At 43.2% G+C, this 21,246-nt stretch overlaps 2 protein-coding genes across 2 annotated transcripts; one reads left to right on the plus strand and one right to left on the minus strand.

Annotated features, from left to right (window-relative positions):
- The first annotated feature begins 4,565 nt into the window (after window positions 1–4,565).
- On the plus strand, window positions 4,566–9,045 carry LOC149970229 (testis-specific serine/threonine-protein kinase 5-like). The gene is made up of 3 exons (XM_090227447.1): window positions 4,566–4,772; window positions 5,024–5,131; window positions 8,839–9,045. The coding sequence occupies exons 1-3, from the start codon at window positions 4,566–4,568 to the stop codon at window positions 9,043–9,045; spliced, it is 522 nt and encodes a 173-aa protein (XP_090083573.1).
- A 6,688-nt stretch (window positions 9,046–15,733) lies between these two features.
- Window positions 15,734–21,189, minus strand: LOC110488047 (co-chaperone protein HGH1 homolog). The gene is made up of 7 exons (XM_021560016.3): window positions 21,112–21,189; window positions 20,120–20,769; window positions 19,718–19,818; window positions 19,429–19,527; window positions 17,811–17,902; window positions 17,347–17,469; window positions 15,734–16,139 (listed from the first exon to the last, which is right to left on the minus strand). The coding sequence occupies exons 1-7, from the start codon at window positions 21,169–21,171 to the stop codon at window positions 15,954–15,956; spliced, it is 1,311 nt and encodes a 436-aa protein (XP_021415691.3). The 5' UTR covers window positions 21,172–21,189; the 3' UTR covers window positions 15,734–15,953.
- Between the last annotated feature and the right edge of the window lie 57 nt (window positions 21,190–21,246).

Raw genomic sequence — 21,246 nt, forward strand, 5'->3', positions numbered from 1 at the left:
ACTTTGACTTGGCCAATCTAACACCTGGATATGTTTATTTTTGAACCATTCCATTGTAGATTTTGCTTTATGTTTTGGATCATTGTCTTGTTGGAAGACAAATCTCCGTCCCAGTCTCAGGTCTTTTGCAGACTCCATCAGGTTTTCTTCCAGAATGGTCCTGTATTTGGCTCCATCCATCTTCCCATCAATTTTAACCATCTTCCCTGTCCCTGCTGAAGAAAAGCAGGCCCAAACCATGATGCTGCCACCACCATGTTTGACAGTGGGGATGGTGTGTTCAGCTGTGTTGCTTTTACGCCAAACATAACGTTTTGCATGGTTGCCAAAAAGTTCAATTTTGGTTTCATCTGACCAGAGCACCTTCTTCCACATGTTTGGTGTGTCTCCCATGTGGCTTGTGGCAAACTTTAAACAACACTTTTCATGGATATCTTTAAGAAATGGCTTTCTTCTTGCCACTCTTCCATAAAGGCCAGATTTGTGCAATATACGACTGATTGTTGTCCTATGGACAGAGTCTCCCACCTCAGCTGTAGATCTCTGCAGTTCATCCAGAGTGATCATGGGCCTCTTGGCTGCATCTCTGATCAGTCTTCTCCTTGTATGAGCTGAAAGTTTAGAGGGACGGCCAGGTCTTGGTAGATTTGCAGTGGTCTGACACTCCTTCCATTTCAATATTATCGTTTGCACAGTGCTCCTTGGGATGTTTAAAGCTTGGGAAATCTTTTTGTATCCAAATACGGCTTTAAACTTCTGCACAACAGTATCTCGGACCTGCCTGGTGTGTTCCTTGTTCTTCATGATGCTCTCTGCGCTTTTAACGGACCTCTGAGACTATCACAGTGCAGGTGCATTTATACGGAGACTTGATTACACACAGGTGGATTGTATTTATCATCATTAGTCATTTAGGTCAACATTGGATCATTCAGAGATCCTCACTGAACTTCTGGAGAGAGTTTGCTGCACTGAAAGTAAAGGGGCTGAATAATTTTGCACGCCCAATTTTTCAGTTTTTGATTTGTTAAAACAGTTTGAAATATCCAATAAATGTCGTTCCACTTCATGATTGTGTCCCACTTGTTGTTGATTCTTCACAAAAAAATACAGTTTTATATCTTTATGTTTGAAGCCTGAAATGTGGCAAAAGGTCGCAAAGTTCAAGGGGGCCGAATACTTTCGCAAGGCACTGTATGTCATCAAAGTCAAAGAGTCCGACCAGTCTCACCCCTGGAATCCAGCCTCTCTCAAGGTTTCAAGTTCGTTTGGAGAGCATCAACGTTCAGATGATGGTAAATCTGCTATTAGCGGATCAAAGCCCAAGATTTATTTCCTGGTCATCAGTTTTAACAATTAAAGCTCCAAAGTGAACCAGGGTACTACTAAGTACAGTAGAAAGTGTCCTTTCCAGCTCCTACAGGAGCCAAGAGAAAACGAGGTGTGGAGAGCAACGGTGAAAGGAGAGTAATGCAACGTTTTGCGGCTCTCCTTCCTTGTCTATGGTTGCATTTCAAATGGCGCCCTGGCCAGAAGTAGTGCACTCGGAAGGGGTCTGAATACTTTCCCTTTCTCCACATTTTGTTACAGCCTTTTCCTCATCAATCTACACACAAAAACCCATTATGACAAAGGGAAAACAAGTTTTTAATCATTTTTTGCTAAATGTGTTAAAAATAGATTACAGAAATACCTTACTGACATAAGTATTCAGACCCTTTGCTATGAGACTCGAAATTGAGCTCAGGTACATCCTGTTTCCATTGATCATCCTTGAGATGTTTCTACAACTTGATTGGAGTTCACCTGTGGTAAATTCAATTGATTGGACATGGTTTGGAAAGGCACACACCTGTCTATATAAGGTCCACAGTTGACAGTGCTTGTCAGAGCAAAAACCAAGCCATGAGGTTGAAGGAATTGTCCATAGAGCTCAGAGAAAGGATTGTGCCGAGGCACAGATCTGGAGAAGGGTATCAAAAAATGTCTGCAGCGTTGAATGTCCCCAAGAACACAGTGGCCTCCATCATTCTCGAATGGAAGAAGTTTGGAACCACCAAGAATCTTCCTAGAGCTGGCTGCACGGCCAAACTGAACAATCATTGGAGAAGGGCCTTGGCCAGGGAGGTGACCAAGAACCCGATGGTCACTCTGACAGAGCTCCAGAGATCCTCTGTGGAGATGGGAGAACCTTCCAGAAGGACAACCATCCTTGCAGCACTCTGCAAATCAGGCCTTTATGGTGGAGTGACCAGACGGAAGGCACTCCTCTGTAAAAGGCACATGAGAGCCTGCTTGGAGTTTGCCAAAAGGCACCTAAAGGACTCTGACCATGAAAAACAGGATTCTCTGGTCTGATGAAACCAAGATTGAACTCTTTTTCCTGAATGCCAAGCGTCATATCTGGAGGAAACCTGACACCATCCGTACGGTGAAGCATGCTGTGAGGATGTTTTCAGTGGCAGGGACTAGTCAGGATCGAGGGAAAGATGAATGGAACCAAGTACAGAGAGATCCTTGATGAAAACCTGCTCCAGAGCGCTCAGGACCTCAGACTGGGGCAAAGGTTCCCCTTCCAACAGGACAGCAACGCTAAGCACACAGCCAAGTCAACGCCGGAGCGGCTTCTGGACAAGTCTCTGAATGTCCTTGAGTGGCCCAGCCAGAGCCCGGACTTGAACCCGATCGAACATCTTTGGAGAGACGTGAAAATAGCTGTGCAGCGACGCTCCCCATCCAACCTGACAGAGCTTGAGAGGATCTGTAGAGAAGGGAGAAACTCCCCAAATACAGGTGTGCCAAGCTTGTAGCGTCATACCCAAGAAGACTCAAGGCTGTAATCGCTGCCAAAGGTGTTTCAGCAAAGTACTAAGTAAATGGTTTGAATACTTATGGAAATGGTATATTGCCATAAATTAGCAAAAATGTCTAACGACCTGTTTTTGCTTTGTTATGAGGTATTGTGTGTGGATTGATGAGGGGGAAAAACGACTCATTACATTTTAGAATAAGGCTGTAACGTAACAAAATGTAAATGGTCTGAAATCTTTCAGAATGCACTGTATGGGGAATACGGTGCCATTTGGGATGAACCCTACCTCCTACACTCTTCCGGATGAGGTGTTCAGAGTCCTCTGGTAGTCAAGCAAAGCCCTAGTGGAAATATTAAATGTTTTTACCATGATAGGGGGCATATTTAGAGTACTTCAGAGAGGAAGCACAGTACTATATTATCTACTATAGACCTTTTGAGATAGATTCCATGAACCTGGAGAATGTGCTGATATTATTCAAACTAATCCTTCACAATTCTCAGGTGGAATGTTTTTTTCCATGTAGCTGGGGGCAAGCAAATACATACCGGTAAGATAAAATACCTTCGTAGATGTCCACAAGAGGGTGACATATAACAACCAATGGCTAAAAACACTGACCTCTTGTATGTCTGTGAATGTTATTGCGGAACCGTCAAAAAAGATAAATAAATGTGCATTGTAGATATATCATAGAAGTTTAAAATAGTATAGTGCCTTGACAAAGGTAGGTTGGATAAATACAATCTGAGAGATCCGTTTCTTTTCCATTTTACTTGCTAGGCCGTATGCAAATCAGTATTCATCTAACCAATTACACAAAATAAAAGGCTAATGTATTATGGCCCCAGTATCACTTAAGCCAGAACAACTCTCTCTCCTTGGCCCAAGTATGCAGTGTTGAAACCAAATTGGCCTGGATGGTGAGCCATGAGCTATTGATATATCACTTACACTTATGAAGTGTCTCTTCCTCAAGCTGGCCTCTCCAGCAGGAATAACTAAGTCAATTTAATAGACTCCTTAATTGTTTTCAGCCCTGTATTAATCTGGGCCAGGGCCATGGGCGATGTCCCAAATGGCAGCTTCTTTTGACCAGAGCCCTATGGTCCCTGGATAAAAGTAGTGCACTAAAAAGGGAATAGGGTGCCATTTGGGCCATAACCCATGTTTTCCTATTGTCATGCATTCCTAATGAGCTGGTCTCACAAGTCATCGCTCGCACCTCTGGCCAGACTTGTCTAAGTTTGATTAATACCATTTGAAATCATCCCTCTATTTAGCTCAACTTTGGCTTAGAGAATGAGATGATTCGTGGAAGGAAAATATGTGGAGTTGTGAAGCACTGTTATAGCCTGTCTAAATAACTACAGTACTGCAGCTAGAGCAAGGAGTTATGAGCTACAAAATATTATACTCCAGCATGTAAGAGTGGAACAATGGATTATTAGCAAAGGGTTCCATTCCATTCATGTAAAAGCAAAGAGAACCCCCTCAACATTCTATTTTAGAATTTGTTTGACTGTAACATTCATGTTGCCATGGAGAAGGTTCCAAATGCATTGTCCTCATTTCAGACAGTTCACACCTTTTGTGTTATAGCATGGTTATAGCTAAAAATGACAAAAGATGAATATCAAATATCTGTCATGCATAAAATGATTTAATAGGGAGCATAATCTGAGATGCACAGGAAAAGAGATGCAGCCATTAGGAGAAGAAGTGGATTGAAGTTATATACTGTACTTTAGTATGAGTGCAACTGGCACGAGAGTAAAGGACTCTGGGAAGTCGCTTCATGAGAGGACCATAGAGTGTCGAGAGAATGGCTACCTTCTCTCTGGCAAGAAGATTGGGACAGGTGCTTTCTCCAAGGTCTACCTGGGGTACGCTACCCCAAATAAGATCAGTAAGAACTACAAGCTGGCCAATGACCTGAGGAGCAAGAACCACAATATGGTAAAGTACTGTTTCTCTGACACATTTTTACCATGGTAAATCATTTTAAGACATTCTCAACTTCATTTAATGTGCATAGCACTAGCACTTTTTTAAATATCCAGACATTTATATTTGCTGGACATGTTTTATAACAATAGTATCTAACTAAGACTAGCACTGCAGTGACACTTTTAAAAACAACCTTGCTGTAATTTTTGTGAACTGTGTGGATGAGGATGTTCACCCATACAACCATAAAAATTGTTCAGGTGGCTATCAAAATCATCTCTATCAACGAGGCTCCCCTAGAATACTCCAAGAAATTCCTACACAGAGAGATATATGCTCTGAACGCCACGTACAGACACCCAGGGGTGGTGAGTGTTGTTAAGGTATCAAACACCTAAAACTTCAGATTGATATACAGTACCAGTCAAAAGTATGGACACACCTACTCATTCAAGGGTTTTTCTTTATTTTTACTATTTTCTACATTGTAGAAGAATAGTGAAGACATCAAATCTGTGAAATAACACATACAGTGGGGAGAACAAGTATTTGATACACTGCCGATTTTGCAGGTTTTCCTACGTACAAAGACCTCATGTAGAGGTCTGTAATTTTTATCATAGGTACACTTCAACTGTGAGAGACGGAATTGAAAACAAAAATCCAGAAAATCACATTGTATGATTTTTAAGGAATTAATTTGCATTGTATTGTATGACATAAGTATTTGATCACCAACCAACCAGTAACAATTCCAGCTCTCACAGACCTGTTAGTTTTTCTTTAAGAAGCCCTCCTGTTCTCCACTCATTACCTGTATTAACTGCACCTGTTTGAACTCGTTACCTGTATAAAAGACACCTGTCCACACACTCAAACCTCCCCACAATGGCCAAGACCAGAGAGCTGTGTAAGGACATAAGGGATACAATTGTAGACCTGCACTAGGCTGGGATGGGCTACAGGACAATAGGCAAGCAGCTTGGTGAGAAGGCAACAACTGTTGGCGCAATTATTAGAAAATGAAAGAAGTTCAAGATGACGGTCAATCACCCTCGGTCTGGGGCTCCATGCAAGATCTCACCTCGTGGGGCATCAATGATCATGAGGAAGGTGAGAGATCAGCCCAGAACTACACGGCAAGACCTGAAGAGAGCTGGGACCACAGTCTCAAAGAAAACCATTAGTAACACACAGCGCACGCAAGGTCCCCCTGCTCAAGCCAGCACATGTCCAGGCCCGTCTGAAGTTTGCCAATGACCATCTGGATGATCCAGAGGAGGAACGGGAGGAGGTCATGTGGTCTGATGAGACAAAAATTGAGCTTTTTGGTCTAAACTCCACTCGCCGTGTTTGGAGGAAGAAGAAGGATGAGTACAACTCCGAGAACAACATCCCAACGGTGAAGCATGGAGGTGGAAACATCATTCTTTGGGGATGCTTTTCTGCAAAGGGGACAGGACGACTGCACCGTATTGAGGGGAGGGTGGATGGGGCCATGTATCGCGAGATCTTGGCCAACAACCTCCTTCCCTCAGTAAGAGCATTGAAGATGGGTCGTGGCTGGGTCTTCCAGCATGACAACGACCCGAAACACACAGCCAGGGCAACTAAGGAGTGGCTCCGTAAGAAGCATCTCAAGGTCCTGGAGTGGCCTAGCCAGTCTCCAGACCTGAACCCAATAGAAAATCTTTGGAGGGAGCTGAAAGTCCGTATTGCCCAGCGACAGCCCCAAAACCTGAAAGATCCGGAGGTCTGTAAGGAGGAGTGGGCCAAAATCCCTGCTACAGTGTGTGCAAACCTGGTCAAGAACTACAGGAAAAGTATGATCTCTGTAATTGCAATCAAAAGGTTTCTGTACCAAATATTAAGTTCTGCTTTTCTGATGTATCACGACATACTTATGTCATGCAATAAAATGCAAATTAATTACTTAAATATCATACAATGTGATTTTCTGGATTTTTGTTTTAGATTCCGTCTCTCACAGTTGAAGTGTACCTATGAAAAAATTAGACCTCTACATGCTATGTAAGTAGGAAAACCTGCAAAATCGGCAGTGTATCAAATACCTGTTCTCCCCACTGTATGGAATAATGTAGTAACCAAAAAGTGTTAAACAAATCTACATATTTGAGATTCTTCAAAGTAGCCAACCTTTGCCTTGACAGATTTGCACACTCTTGGCATTCTCTCAACCAGCTTCATGGAGTAGTCACCTGTAATACATTTCAATCAACAGGTGGGCTTGTTAAAAGTTCATTTGTGGAATTTCTTTCCTTCTTAATGCGTTTGAGCCAATCAGTTGTGTTGTGACACGGTAGGGGTGGTATACAGAAGATAGCCCTATTTGGCAAAATACCAAATCCATATTATGGCAAGAACAGCTTAAATAAGCAATAGAGAAATGACAGTCCATCATTACATTAAGACATGAAGGTCAATCAATGCGGAAAGTTTCAATTTGAACGTTACTTTAAGTGCAGTTGCAAAAAACATCAAGTGCTGTGATGAAACTGGCTCTCACGAGGACCACCACAGAAGACCCAGAGTTACCTCTGCTGCAAAGGATAAGTTCATTAGAGTTGCCAGCCTCAGAAATTGCAGCCCAAATAAATGCTTCACAGAGTTCAAGTAGCAAACAAATCTCAACATCAATTGTTCAGAGGAGACTGTGTGAATCAGGCCTTCATGGTCGAATTGCTGCAAAGAAACCACTACTCAAGGACACCAATATGAAGAAGAGACTTGCTGGGGCCAAGAAACACGAGCAATGGATATTAGACCGCTGGAAATCTGTCCTTTGGTCTGATGAATCCAAATGTGAGATTTTTGTGTGTCTTTGTAAAACACAGAGTAGGTGAACAGATAATCTCCGCTTGTGTGGTTCCCACCGTGAAGCATGGAGGAGGTGTGATGGTGCTTTACTGGTGACACTGTCAGTGATTTATTTAGAATTCAAGGCACACTTAACCAGCATGGCTACCACAGCATTCTGCAGCGATGCACCATCCCATCTGGTTTGTGCTTAGTGGGACTATCATTTGTTTTTCAACAGGACAATGACCCAACACACCTACAGGCTGTGTAAGAGCTATTTGACCAAGAAGGAGAGTGATGTAGTGCTGCATCAGATGACCTGGCCTCCACAATCACCCGACCTCAACCCAATTGAGATGGTTTGGGATGAGTTGGACCGCAGAGTAAAGGAAAAGCAGCAAGTGCTCAGCAAATGTGGGAACTCCTTCAAGACTGTTGGAAAAGCATTCCAGGTGAAGCTGGTTGAGAGAATGCCACGAGTGTGCAAAGCTGTCATCAAGGCAAATGGTGGCTACTTTGAAGAATCTCAAATATAAAATATATTTTGATTGGTTTAGCACTTATTCAGTTACTACATGATTCCATGTGTGTTATTTCATAGTTTTGATGTCTTCACTATTATTCTACAATGTAGAAAATAGTACAAATAAAGAAAAACCCTTGAATGATTAGGTGTCCAAACTTTTGACTGGTACTGTACACTACCATTCAAAAGTTTGGGGTCACTTAGAAAAGCTCATTTTTTGTCCATTAAAATAAGATAAAATTGATCAGACATTCCGTGTAGCCATTGTTAATGTTGTAAATTACTATTGTAGCTGGAAACGGCTGATTTTTAATGGAATATTTACATAGGCATGCAGAGGCCCATTATCAGCAACCATCACTCCTGTGTTCCAACGGCACGTTGTGTTATCTAATCCAAATGTATCATTTTAAAAGGCTAATTGATCATTAGAAAACCCTTTTGCAATTGTGTTAGCACAGCTGTAAACTGTCCTGATTAAAGAAGCAATAAAACTGTCCTTTAGACTAGTTGGATATCTCCATTGAACATGCCTTTTAGTCCAGGAATAGGCCTAATCTGGCTCCGGGAAACTGGCCCTTAGACACCTAAATGGTATTGCAAGAAAGTTTTGATGTGATGTCAAGCATGCACCTGCATCCAGTGTGTACCATAGCGTGTGTACCATAGAAGTAGAATCATTAGGTAAATAGATTATATTTATGTGGTGGGTACTCCATTTTTGAACAGGTCCAGCTGTATGACATGTTCCGTTCACTGAAGCGGTTCTATCTGATTCTGGAGCTGGCTCTGAGCGGAGACCTTTTAGAACACATCAACGCCGTGTCCCATAGCAAGGGCAGCCCGGGCCTCAGTGAAGAGGAGGCTCGCAGGCTCTTCAAACAGATAGTCAACGCTGTCATGCACTGTCACAACAACCACATAGTACACAGGTAACACCTCACTGTCTATCACAACAACCACATAGTACACAGGTAACACCTGTCACAACAACCACATAGTACACAGGTAACACCTCACTGTCTGTCACAACAACCACATAGTACACAGGTAACACCTCACTGTCTGTCACAACAACCACATAGTACACAGGTAACACCTCACTGTCTGTCACAACAACCACATAGTACACAGGTAACACCTCACTGTCACAACAACCACATAGTACACAGGTAACACCTCACTGTCACAACAACCACATAGTACACAGGTAACACCTCGCTGTCTGTCACAACAACCACATAGTACACAGGTAACACCTCGCTGTCTGTCACAACAACCACATAGTACACAGGTAACACCTCGCTGTCTGTCACAACAACCACATAGTACACAGGTAACACCTCGCTGTCTGTCACAACAACCACATAGTACACAGGTAACACCTCACTGTCTGTCACAACAACCACATAGTACACAGGTAACACCTCACTGTCACAACAACCACATAGTACACAGGTAACACCTCACTGTCTGTCACAACAACCACATAGTACACAGGTAACACCTCGCTGTCTGTCACAACAACCACATAGTACACAGGTAACACCTCGCTGTCTGTCACAACAACCACATAGTACACAGGTAACACCTCGCTGTCTGTCACAACAACCACATAGTACACAGGTAACACCTCACTGTCTGTCACAACAACCACATAGTACACAGGTAACACCTCACTGTCACAACAACCACATAGTACACAGGTAACACCTCACTGTCTGTCACAACAACCACATAGTACACAGGTAACACCTCGCTGTCTGTCACAACAACCACATAGTACACAGGTAACACCTCGCTGTCTGTCACAACAACCACATAGTACACAGGTAACACCTCGCTGTCTGTCACAACAACCACATAGTACACAGGTAACACCTCACTGTCACAACAACCACATAGTACACAGGTAAATCAAATCAAATTTATTTATATAGCTCTTCGTACATCAGCTGATATCTCAAAGTGCTGTACAGAAACCCAGCCTAAAACCCCAAACAGCAAGCAATGCAGGTGTAGAAGCACGGTGGCTAGGAAAAACTCCCTAGAAAGGCCAAAACCTAGGAAGAAACCTAGAGAAGAACCAGGCTATGTGGGGTGGCCAGTCCTCTTCTGGCTGTGCCGGGTGGAGATTATAACAGAACATGGCCAAGATGTTCAAATGTTCACCTCACTGTCACAACAACTACATAGTACACAGGTAACACCGCACTGTCTGTCACAACAACCACATTGTACACAGGTAACACCTCACTGTCTGCCATAACAACCACATAGTACACAAGTAACACCTCACTGTCTGCCATAACATAGTACACGGGTAACACCTCACTGTCACAACAACCACATAGTACACAGGTAACACCGCACTGTCTGCCATAACAACCACATTGTACACAGGTAACACCTCACTGTCTGCCATAACAACCACATAGTGAGATGTTACCTGTGTACTGTCTGCCATAACAACCACATAGTACACAGGTACCACCTCACTGTCTACCATAACAACCACATAGTACACAGGTAACACCTCACTGTGCCATAACAACCACATAGTACACAGAAAACACCTCACTGTCTGCCATAACAACCACATAGTACACAGAAAACACCTCATTGTATGCCATAACAACCACATAGTACACAGAAAACACCTCATTGTCTGCCATAACTAAAGGTGAAATAAAAATAAATAAATAAATAACAACCACATAGTACACAGGTAACACAACTTTTGTTCCTGCAACCATCTAATTCTATATCTGCAACAATCACAGGTAATGTTGAGTAAAACCACAACAACCACATAGTTCATGACTGCTACAACAATCACATATCGTAGTTTACAGTAATACCACAGCAACCACTTAGTGCATGACTGCTACAACAATCACATATCGTAGTTTACAGTAATGCCACAGCAACCACTTAGTGCATGACTGCTACAACAATCACACATCGTAGTTTACAGTAATACCACAGCAACCACTTAGTGCATGACTGCTACAACAATCACATATCGTAGTTTACAGTAATACCACAGCAACCACTTAGTGCATGACTGCTACAACAATCACACATCGTAGTTTACAAGCACTGTTGCTCATCAAGCACTGTTGCTGCCTGACACACCCACAATAGTCACAGGTAATGTCAATATGTCTTGCATTCACCATGACGATGTCCTTTTCCTTTTCAGAGACCTGAAATGTGAAAACATACTGTTGGACGAGCAAGGATTTGTGAAATTAACTGGTAAAATAACCATGCACTCCAATAACCACCTCACCAGACAGGTTTCTAAATCCAGCCTATGGTAAAACCATGTGCATCACTGACTCTGTGTGTGTGTGTGTGCTTGCGCTGTGCCTGGCAGACTTTGGCTTTGCCAACCACTACACAGACAGGAGTGCTCTGATGAACACCTTCTGTGGTTCCGTGGCCTACACTGCCCCAGAGATCCTACTGTCTCGCAAATACAATGGAGAACAAGCTGACCTGTGGAGCCTGTGAGTCATCAGACACACATTCCGTCCAAAATGGCACCCCTTTTCCCTATTTAGTGCTCTGCTTTTGACCATGGGCCCTGGTATAAAGTAGTGCACTATATGGATTAGGGAGTCATTTGGGACACAGCCTCGACACAAGTCTCACACTTAGTTAAATAGCTATACGAGTTTCATTCCACAACTTCTACAGAACAACTTTTCTCATTGGTCCCAGTGCACCTACATACTAGTTGCTTACTGTATATACTGACAGTCATGTTATCAAAACAAATCACACGGTCAAGGGGGCATCACATATCCCAAGTGTGATAGTTTTGAACACAACTGTTTTCTGTCTTCTGCTTACTGGAAGTTAGTTGGCCATGTATCTCCTCTCCATCTCCAGAGGGGTGATTCTGTATGCCATGGTCACAGGGAAGCTGCCCTACCATGAGAAGCACCCACGCAAACTGGTCCAACTCATCAGGAAAGAGCTGCCGTTCCACCACCCAGTTTCTTCAGGTATTCTGCCAGCAACGAACAGGGGCCATAGTCATAAAGCATCTCAGAGTAGGAGCGCTGATCTAGGATCAGGTCCCCAGTGTCTATGCAATCTTATTATTTCAAGATTTAGGAAACACGACTGATCCGAGAACAGCACTCCCACTTTGTGATGCTTTGTGGATACGGGCCCTGGTCTGAGAAATGTGTTTAAAAATATATATAACACTGTTTGCTTTGGAAAGAAAGAGGACCCAAACGCATTCCAGCCCAGCTTCAAAAAAATAAATGCCCTCATCAATTTCTGAAATTGGCATCTGTATGATTATTATAGAACGATAGTAATGCAAAGTGGATTTTTTGGGGGGAGGGTGTGTGCCTGTCTTTACTTGTTGACATGTGTATTAATTTAAAGTCAATAAAAATACTTTTGACATAAAAAGCTCCAGTCCTAATGTTCCCTGGCTGTCTGTGCCCCTCCAGGCTGCCAGGACCTGATTAAGAAGCTGTTAGAGTGGCAGCCCACCGCTCGCCTGCCTCTGGACCAGGTCAACACACACCAGTGGATGATGCCATCCATGACCGGCCCGCTCTACAAGCTGCGTGCCACCAGGAGCGACACCTCCCACAAGAACAAAGCCTTGGACAAGAAGCTTAAAGACGGTGAGGTGTTCCCTCTGTCACTCCATAAATGGTGCCCTATTTTCTATCTACAGTGGCAAGAAAAAGTATGTGAACCCTTTGAAATTACCTGGACATCTGCATAAATTGGTCATAACATTTGATCTGATCTTCATCTAAGTCACAACAATAGACAGTCTGCTTAAACTAATAACACACAAACAATTATACGTTTTCATGTCTTTATTGAATACACTGTGTAAACATTCACAGTGCAGGGTGGAAAAAGTATGTGAACCCTTGGTTTTAATAACTGGTTGAGCCTAATTTGGCAGCAATAACCTCAACCAAACGTTTTCTGTAGTTGCGGATCAGACAACGGTCAGGAGGAATTTTGGACCATTCATCTTTACAAAACTGTTTGTTCAGCAATATTCTTGTAATGTCTGGTGTGAACCACTCTCGAGGTCATGCCACAGCATCTCAATCGGGTTGAAGTCAGGACTGACTGGGCCACTCCAGAAGGAGTATTTTCTGTTGGTGATTTACTTCTGTGTTTTCGGCCGTTGTTCTGTTGCAACAAACCAATTTCTGTTGAGCTTAATTTGGAGGACAATGATTCCAGATAGCAATAACCATATTTGACGAGATCCATGATTTTGTTTTCCTGTGTTCCCCATACTCCCTTTTCTTACCTAACAGATATATTCTGGAGTCTTACATTCTCCTGCAAAATGTCTTGATAAACGTGGGAATTCATTTTTCCGTTGATAGCAAGCTGTCCAGGCCCTGAGGCAGCAAAGCAGCTCCAAACCATGATGCTCCCTCCACCATACTTTACAGTGGGGATGAGGTTTTGATGTTGGTGTGCTGTGCCTTTTCTTCTCCAAGCAGTGTTGTGTTCCTTCCAAACAACTAAACTTTAGTTGCATCTGTACAGAGAATATTTTGCCAGTAGCGCTGTGGAACATCCAGATTAACTTTTGCAAACTTCAGACGTGCAGTAATGTTTTTTTTGGACAGCAGTGGCTTCTTCCATGGTGTCCTCCCATGAACACCATTCTTGTTTAGTGTTGTCAACAGAGATATTAGCATGTCCCAGATATTTTAGCTGTCTTTAGCTGACACTAAGATTCTTAACCTTATTAATCATTCTGTGATCTTGATCTTTTGCAGGATGGCCACTCCTAGGGAGAGTAGCAACAGTGCTGAACTTTCTCAGTTTATAGACTATTTGTCTTACCGTGGACTGATGAACATCAAGGCTTTTAGAGATACTTTTGTAACCCGTTCCAGCTTTCTGCAAGTCAACAATTCTTAATCTTGGGTCTTCTGAGATCTCTTTTTTTCAAGGCATGGTTCACATCAGGCAATGCCTCTTGTGAATAGCAAACTCAAATGTTGTGAGTGTTTTTTATAGGGCAAGGCAGCTCTAACCAACATCTCCAATCTCATCTCAATGATTGTATTCCCGGTTAGCTGACTCCTGACTCCAATTAGCTTTTGGAGAAGTCATTCGCCTCGGGGTTCACATACTTTATCCAAAAATATAACCATGTGTGTTATTAGTTTAAGCAGACTGTGTGCCTGTTGTTGTGACTTAGATGAAGATCAGATCTAATTTTATGACCAGTTTATGCAGAAATCCAAAGGGTTCACATACTTTTCTTGCCACTGTAGTGCACTACTTCCCTATAGTCTGGTTCTTTCACGCAAGTTAACGCCATAATGATTTTAGATGGCATGACATTTTTGTAAATGACTGTTATACATCATGTAAGTTAGATATCTAGCAGTATGTGAAATACTACTATGGTTCTGTGTCTATATAAACCAGCTTCAGCAGGTAGCCTAGTGGTTAAGAACATGGGCCAGTAACCTAAAGGTTGCTGGATTGAATCCCCGAGTCGACTAGGTGAAAAATCTGTCGCTGTGCCCTTGAGCAAGGCACTTAACCCTAATTGCTCCTGTAAGTCATTCTGGATAAGTCTTCTAAATAAGGGCTTCGCAAATTCGGTCCTGGGGCCCGCCTTGGGTGCATGTTTGGTCAAATAAGCAACTCATCATCATCAAGCTTTCATTATTTGAATCAGCTGTGTAGTGCTAGAGTAAAAACCAAAACGTGCACCCAGGGGGCCCCGGACAGACTTTTGGAAACCCTTTTCCACAAGACTAAAATGTTATAAAAGTCAGTCTACCTGGCATGTTGAATTACAGAGCTGACTGGATGTGTTATAAAGTCAGTCTACCTGGCATGTTGAATTACAGAGCTGACTGGATGTGTTATAAAGTCAGTCTACCTGGCATGTTGAAATACAGAGCTGACTGGATGTGCTATAAAGTCAGTCTACCTGGCATGTTGAATTACAGAGCTGACTGGATGTGTTATAAAGTCAGTCTACCTGGCATGTTGAATTACAGAGCTGACTGGATGTGTTATAAAGTCAGTCTACCTGGCATGTTGAAATACAGATCCGACTGGATGTGTAACAGGCCGCTCCTGCCACTCAGGCCCTGGCACCCTCACCCGTTCATCCTTCAGACACACCAGCCTGCCTGAGAGGCCCCAGCGAATTGTAGTGGCCCCCCACTACCTCACCGGGGCCAGCAGCGCTGGCTGCCATCGCCGTGAACCACCACAGGAGAAGAGAGAGGAGCCGCCCTGCCCCAAGCCCCCCTTGGTGTCCCCCTGTCGGCTCCTGATGAGACCCACCCAATGCCAGAGCACCAACACCAACCGTCTCTTCATGACCCGGCCCCGGCCGCCCTTCGCCCCAAAGCCCTTCCACAACCTCCCCAACTTCAGGAAGCCTGGCTCGGCCAACAGGCAGCTGCATAGCCCCTCAGGCAAGCTGACAGCAGCCGCACCCCCAACCACCTTCTGAGGTGTTCTACTCCTCGGGACTAGCCTAGGGGGCTGCTAACCATAGACTTCTTCCATGTGCTCAATCAAGTGTGACGGAAACATTTTGGGATTCGTACAGAAAACAAAATCAAGGACATACTCCTTTCGTTAAAAATAAAATTACATTATTTTCATCGATTTAAGACTTTGTGGTGCGAAATTACATGGTGTGAAAGTTTCAGATTGCACACAGTCCTTCCGAGTCCTGATTTCATGCCGTTTGTTATCGTGATGTCAATAATTTTCTGTTAAATTTGAGTTAGCAGTTGGTTCCATTGTTCATAAGATGGTTGACCAGTTTAAATGTAGAAAAGACCACCTTGCTACATCATCCTCACTATGCCAGCACACTGCTGGGACTGGTCTGGATTTAACAGATCTTCCTCGTCCTTCTCCAACTGCTCCTGCTCCTTGGCATCCATGTCTTTGAGCTTCACCTCCACGTCCTCAGGAATCTCCACCTCCAACAGGTTCTCCATGTCTGGCTCTGGCTCGTCCCCGATCAGCACCTGGCAGAGACACATGCGCATACACGCGTGGATAAAAACACAATTGACCCAATTCTCAGTCGAATGCTGCCTTGGCTTTAAGATCTTCCTATCCGGTATTTTGGCTACTTTAGGTGAAAAACAGTAGAGACCAAAATATTCCAATGACATCCTCAACATTACCGCAGACTGTAATTGACAACAAATTAGCCCAAGAAATGTCAGAACGGCATCAGGACAAGCTCCAGACAATTGAAGAAAAACTTAGTGGAAATAAAGTTTTTTTTTTAAGTAATATGATAAAACGTTACAGCCTTGTTATCCACAAGATTCAGCATAAAAAGCCCATTAGTCTTGGATAAATATCACGCTCGGATTTCAACGTTTTATGACAGTGATTAAAACTGGCTGGGTAGCTAAAGACTGAACTTGTGCCTCTGGACCACAGTTCAAAAGGGATCTCCGAGCTGTTATGGAGTGTATCAGGGTTTTATTTTTATGCGAGACCGAGTGACATCTTTTCCACTCGGTCTTTCCCCACTACAAGACTGCCACCGCAGTGCAGAGCAGGAACGGAACAGTGGAAGCTTTTTCCAGCCAATCAGAACATCCTGCCTGCATCCCAAATGGCATCCTATTCCCTATATAGTGTGCTACCTTTGGCCAGGGCCTATAGGACCCCATATAATGTAGGAAATAGGGTGCCATTTGGAACGTGGACTCTGTTTTCTTAAACCTGCCGATGCTGTAAATTTCAGCACTCAGAGTACTGAGATGTCATGAGATTCATTGGCGCCATAGACTGGGTTGTCTTACCAAGCACAATAAGAAGTCATAAATAAAAGTTGTTCTTCCTGAATGTAACAGTTACCAAGGTGCAATGGAGGGTAAACGCAAGTAAACGCAGTTCACACACTTATTTTTTTCTTTCAACAGTTTACCCACCTTTTGCTGAAAAACGCATTGAAAGTATAGTAAGCGTTACCTTTTTCACTGCGTCCAGATGATCATAGTAATACCCACCTTTTTCTTCTTCTACTACTACATAACTGCCAAGGTGCCATGACGACAGCTGGGACACCCCAGCTCTGGACTGGGTTGTGAATAACACATCACCAGCAGCTCACCATGAGGTTGCTCTGTATTGATTTACTATGGTAAACCATAGGTATGTTTTTGTACCTTAGTACAAACATTAAAATGTATGGAAGTTATATTCATAGTTTACCTGTATGAGCTTCTCACAAGCAGCGGCCACGTGAGGCTCCTTTTCCCAGTTGTGGAACTCCCTCATGATGGCATAGACATTCTTGGCCTTCAGAATCTGCCTACCTACTTTGGTAGCTGTCAACTGGGTGCAAAAGAGACACAAAAACAGCAAACTGTTTTTTTTTGCTGTTAAACCCGTTTGGATTATACAGAGAAACAAAGCTTTACTGGTTCAGTGACACAGATGGTTAAGTGTTGGTGGAAGCATGGCATTGACTCGGGGGAGGCAGCGTAGCCTAGTGGTTAGAGTGTTGGACTAGTAACCGAGCTGACAAGGTACAAAATCTGTACTTTTGCCCCTGAACAAGGCAGTTAACCCACTGTTCCTAGGCAGTCATTGAAAATAAGAATTTGTTCTTAACTGACTTGCCTGGTTAAAAAAAAAAAATAATAATAAAAAAATCAACTCTAGGTGACACCAACCAGTATCATGGTCTCAATGAGCATCTTGCGAATGTCGGGATCCTCCTCTCTTTCCTTGTCCTCTGGTAAGTACTGGAGGTCAACAGGTAACCCTTCATTGAATAAGGACAAAGTACCATCAGTACTAGGCTTATTTTCAATGCAGACATCTTGAAGTGCAGTAGCAATATACAGTGTCTTCGGAAAGTATTCAGACCTTGACTTTTTCCACATTTTGTTACATTACAGCCTTATTGTAAATTTGATCAAATAAAAATCCTCAATCTACACACAATAACCCATAATGTCAAAGCGAAAACAAGTTTAGAAATACCTTATTTACATAAGTATTCAGACCCTTTGTTATGAGACTCAAAATTGAGCTCAGGTGCATCCTGTTTCCTTTGATCCTCCTTGAGATGTTTATACAACTTGGAGTCCACCTGTGGTAAATGACATTTATTGGACATGATTTGGAAAGTAGCACACCTGTTTATATAATGTCCCACAGTTGACACTGAATGTCAGAGCAAAAACCAAGCCATGAGGTCGAAGGAATTGTCCGTAGAGCTCAGACAGGATTGTGTCGAGGCACAGATCTGGGGAAGGGTACAAAAGAAAAATGTCTGCAGCATTGAAGGTCCCCAAGAACGCAGTTTCTGAATGTCCTTTAGTGGCCCAGCAAGAGCCCGGACTTGAACCCGATCAAACATCTCTGGAGACCTAAAAATAGCTGTGCAGTGACACTCCCCATCCAACCTGACAGAGCTTGAGAGGATATGCAGAGAAGAATGGGAGAAACACCCCACATACAGGTGTGCCAAGCTTGTAGTGTCATACCAAAGACTCAATGCTGTAATCGCTGCCAAAGGTGCTTCAACAAAGTAAAGTGTCTGAATACTTATAACTGTGATATTTCAGTTTATTTGTAACACATCTGCTGTCATTATGGGGTATTGGGTGTAGATTGATGAGGAATAAAAACAATTTAAATCAATTTTAGAATAAGGCTGTAAAGTAACTAGCTAATAAACACCAAATACACACACAGTATGTATTCTGTTGTTTACACTACTGAGTGTGGTCCTTGTGACGCCCACCATCTCTCTAGGAGCTTGGCTCTTCTCCGGCATCTCAGGCTACTATAAAGACTGGTTAACATTAGTATGTTCCACAAGAGTGAAACGTATAAAATAGTTACAAATCTGTTTTTGTGTTCACCGCCTTTGAACCGACGCGGAGTACAGCAGAACTTCCTTAGAAGGATCTAAAACAGTTTCCCATTTGGGGCCCCTCTAATCTGACTTTAGCCTGATGCGAATTGTGTCTACTCATAATGCAAAATAAAATAGGGTGGTGCCCTGAAATTCCACCTGTCATCTGTACAGAACAAACACACTGCCCCCTATGGACGAGAGGGCCACTGCAGCAGACATGGTCATGTCCCAGACACAAAGTCCTTTTTAACTAAAAAAAAATAATTCTGTATTTTATTGTTTTTCCAGAGACAACAGGGATATGGGAGATAGAGTAGGGGCCGGTAGATGCCTGGATTTGTGTGTGTGTGTGGTGTGGGGGTGGGGGTGGGGGGGGGTCGTACATGCCCTGCAATGTCACTCAGACAGGAACAATGATTTACCTTCATTCTCCTCGTCAGACAGTTCCTCAGGCCCAGCGAGAGGCAGCAACAGGAAAGGCAGAATGTCCACCGCATCACTCAGCAACCACTCATGATGAGCTGGGAAGAAGAAGAAAAAAAAGTTAGGAGTATGCAATTGAGATCTTCCCATTGATTACAAGGTAAAAGCTCTACATATCTAGAGCATTTATCGAAAATCAATCCTACTCAATTCAACACAAAACAGGCATGAACTATGAAGGTTAAAACTGACTGTCGTACACCTATTAAGATTCTGTGTCTTCCCTACCATGATCAAAGCAACAATTTCTCAGAGTGCCAATGACTCCCCCTCGTCTGATCGTTGAGGCCTGGTATTGGGTGTAGGGAAGGAGCCTCTGAACTACACACCTGTGGAACATTTTAAAACACACACACACACACACACACAGTGAGTGGTCTTCCATAGGCAACATGCTGGATGATCAGCAAAAGAAAGGAAGCACTTTATGGGGCAGAAAAAGAAAGTACCAGGCCCATATGCATTAAGCGTCTCAGAAAAGGAGTGTTGCTGATCTACAATCAGTTTATCTTCTAAATCATTATAGACACTGAATACAGGACTGGTTTTAGCATTGGTGTTACTGGATTATGAGAGAAGTCAAAGACAGTCTAGCCCTGTATCTCATGAGCTAACCACCCAGCCACTGACCTCTCCTTATCCAGGATAAAGTGTCTGGTCTCGGGCAGCTGTGTGAGGTTGGAGAGGAGGGGGCCCAGGTAATGGAGCGATGTCTGCTTGTTGTAGCCCTCAGTGCAGAAAATGTCCACTATCTGTGCCAAACCTATCTCCTGCTTCTGCATAGCCTTAAACACCTCTTTACACGTCTTCACGTGCCGCGACAGGTTAGTGAGGATCGTACAGATACGGTCCGCAAACATAAATTCTGGGTCCAGGAGGTTTTTAAACAACGTAGGGAGGAAGTCCGAGTCTTTGATCAGCGGTTGGTGCATGGTCTCATCAGCCGAGAGGTTGATGAGAGAGTGGTAACAGTCTTTGACGATAGCGATGGAGGGGTCGGTAGTGAGGGTCACCAAGGCTTTAAGGAAGTCAGGTTTTGTCTGTAGGTAGCGACAGCCGTCCCTGTTGCCAGAGAGACCCAGGATGTACTCAGTAGCCTGGCCCTTGACGTCTGGCCTGGTGTCCAGTGTGAGGAAGGACAGCAGCTCTTTGGCCTCTACCTCACTCAGCATGTTGGTGGTCAGTAGAAATATTGTAATCCAAATCTTAAGAAATCCCAAAGTTGATACAGGGTTACAGTTGTAATACAGGGTTACAGGGTTACCTGTAAAGATAACTATCTACAAAGAGAGAGAGAGAGGAAAAAGAGAAGCAATAATAGCTAACGTTAACAAGACAATGTACCTAGCTAGAACACAACATAAACATACAAGACAGTTGCGAGGTGCATCCAAAACAAGAACCCCAGCAAGCTGACACAACATAGTCCGTAAAATAACTAGTGTTAAAACTCATGCTGTCCTGGCTAGTTACTCGGTCGAAATTAGGATAACGTAAGCTAGGTTCTAACTCATTCACAACCACACGACTTTCTTGAATGTTAAAATATATAAAACAAAGTAGTTAAAAAAAAAACGATCGTGTGGTTCTGTAAAGTTGATAAAATGTTGAAGCACACTCACATCATCCTCATGCGCCTTTCCATGCTGATAAAACGTACTTCCGTATTTTTTAAATGACATTTTACATCTCCAATATGATTACGGATAACCAACATATACCCGCCCTCAAAAGTAATCCTTCCTTCTGATTGGTTT

This window comes from Oncorhynchus mykiss, chromosome 30 (genome assembly GCF_057628025.1).
Source record: "Oncorhynchus mykiss isolate SJ-2025 chromosome 30, ASM5762802v1, whole genome shotgun sequence".
NCBI lineage: Eukaryota > Metazoa > Chordata > Actinopteri > Salmoniformes > Salmonidae > Oncorhynchus > Oncorhynchus mykiss.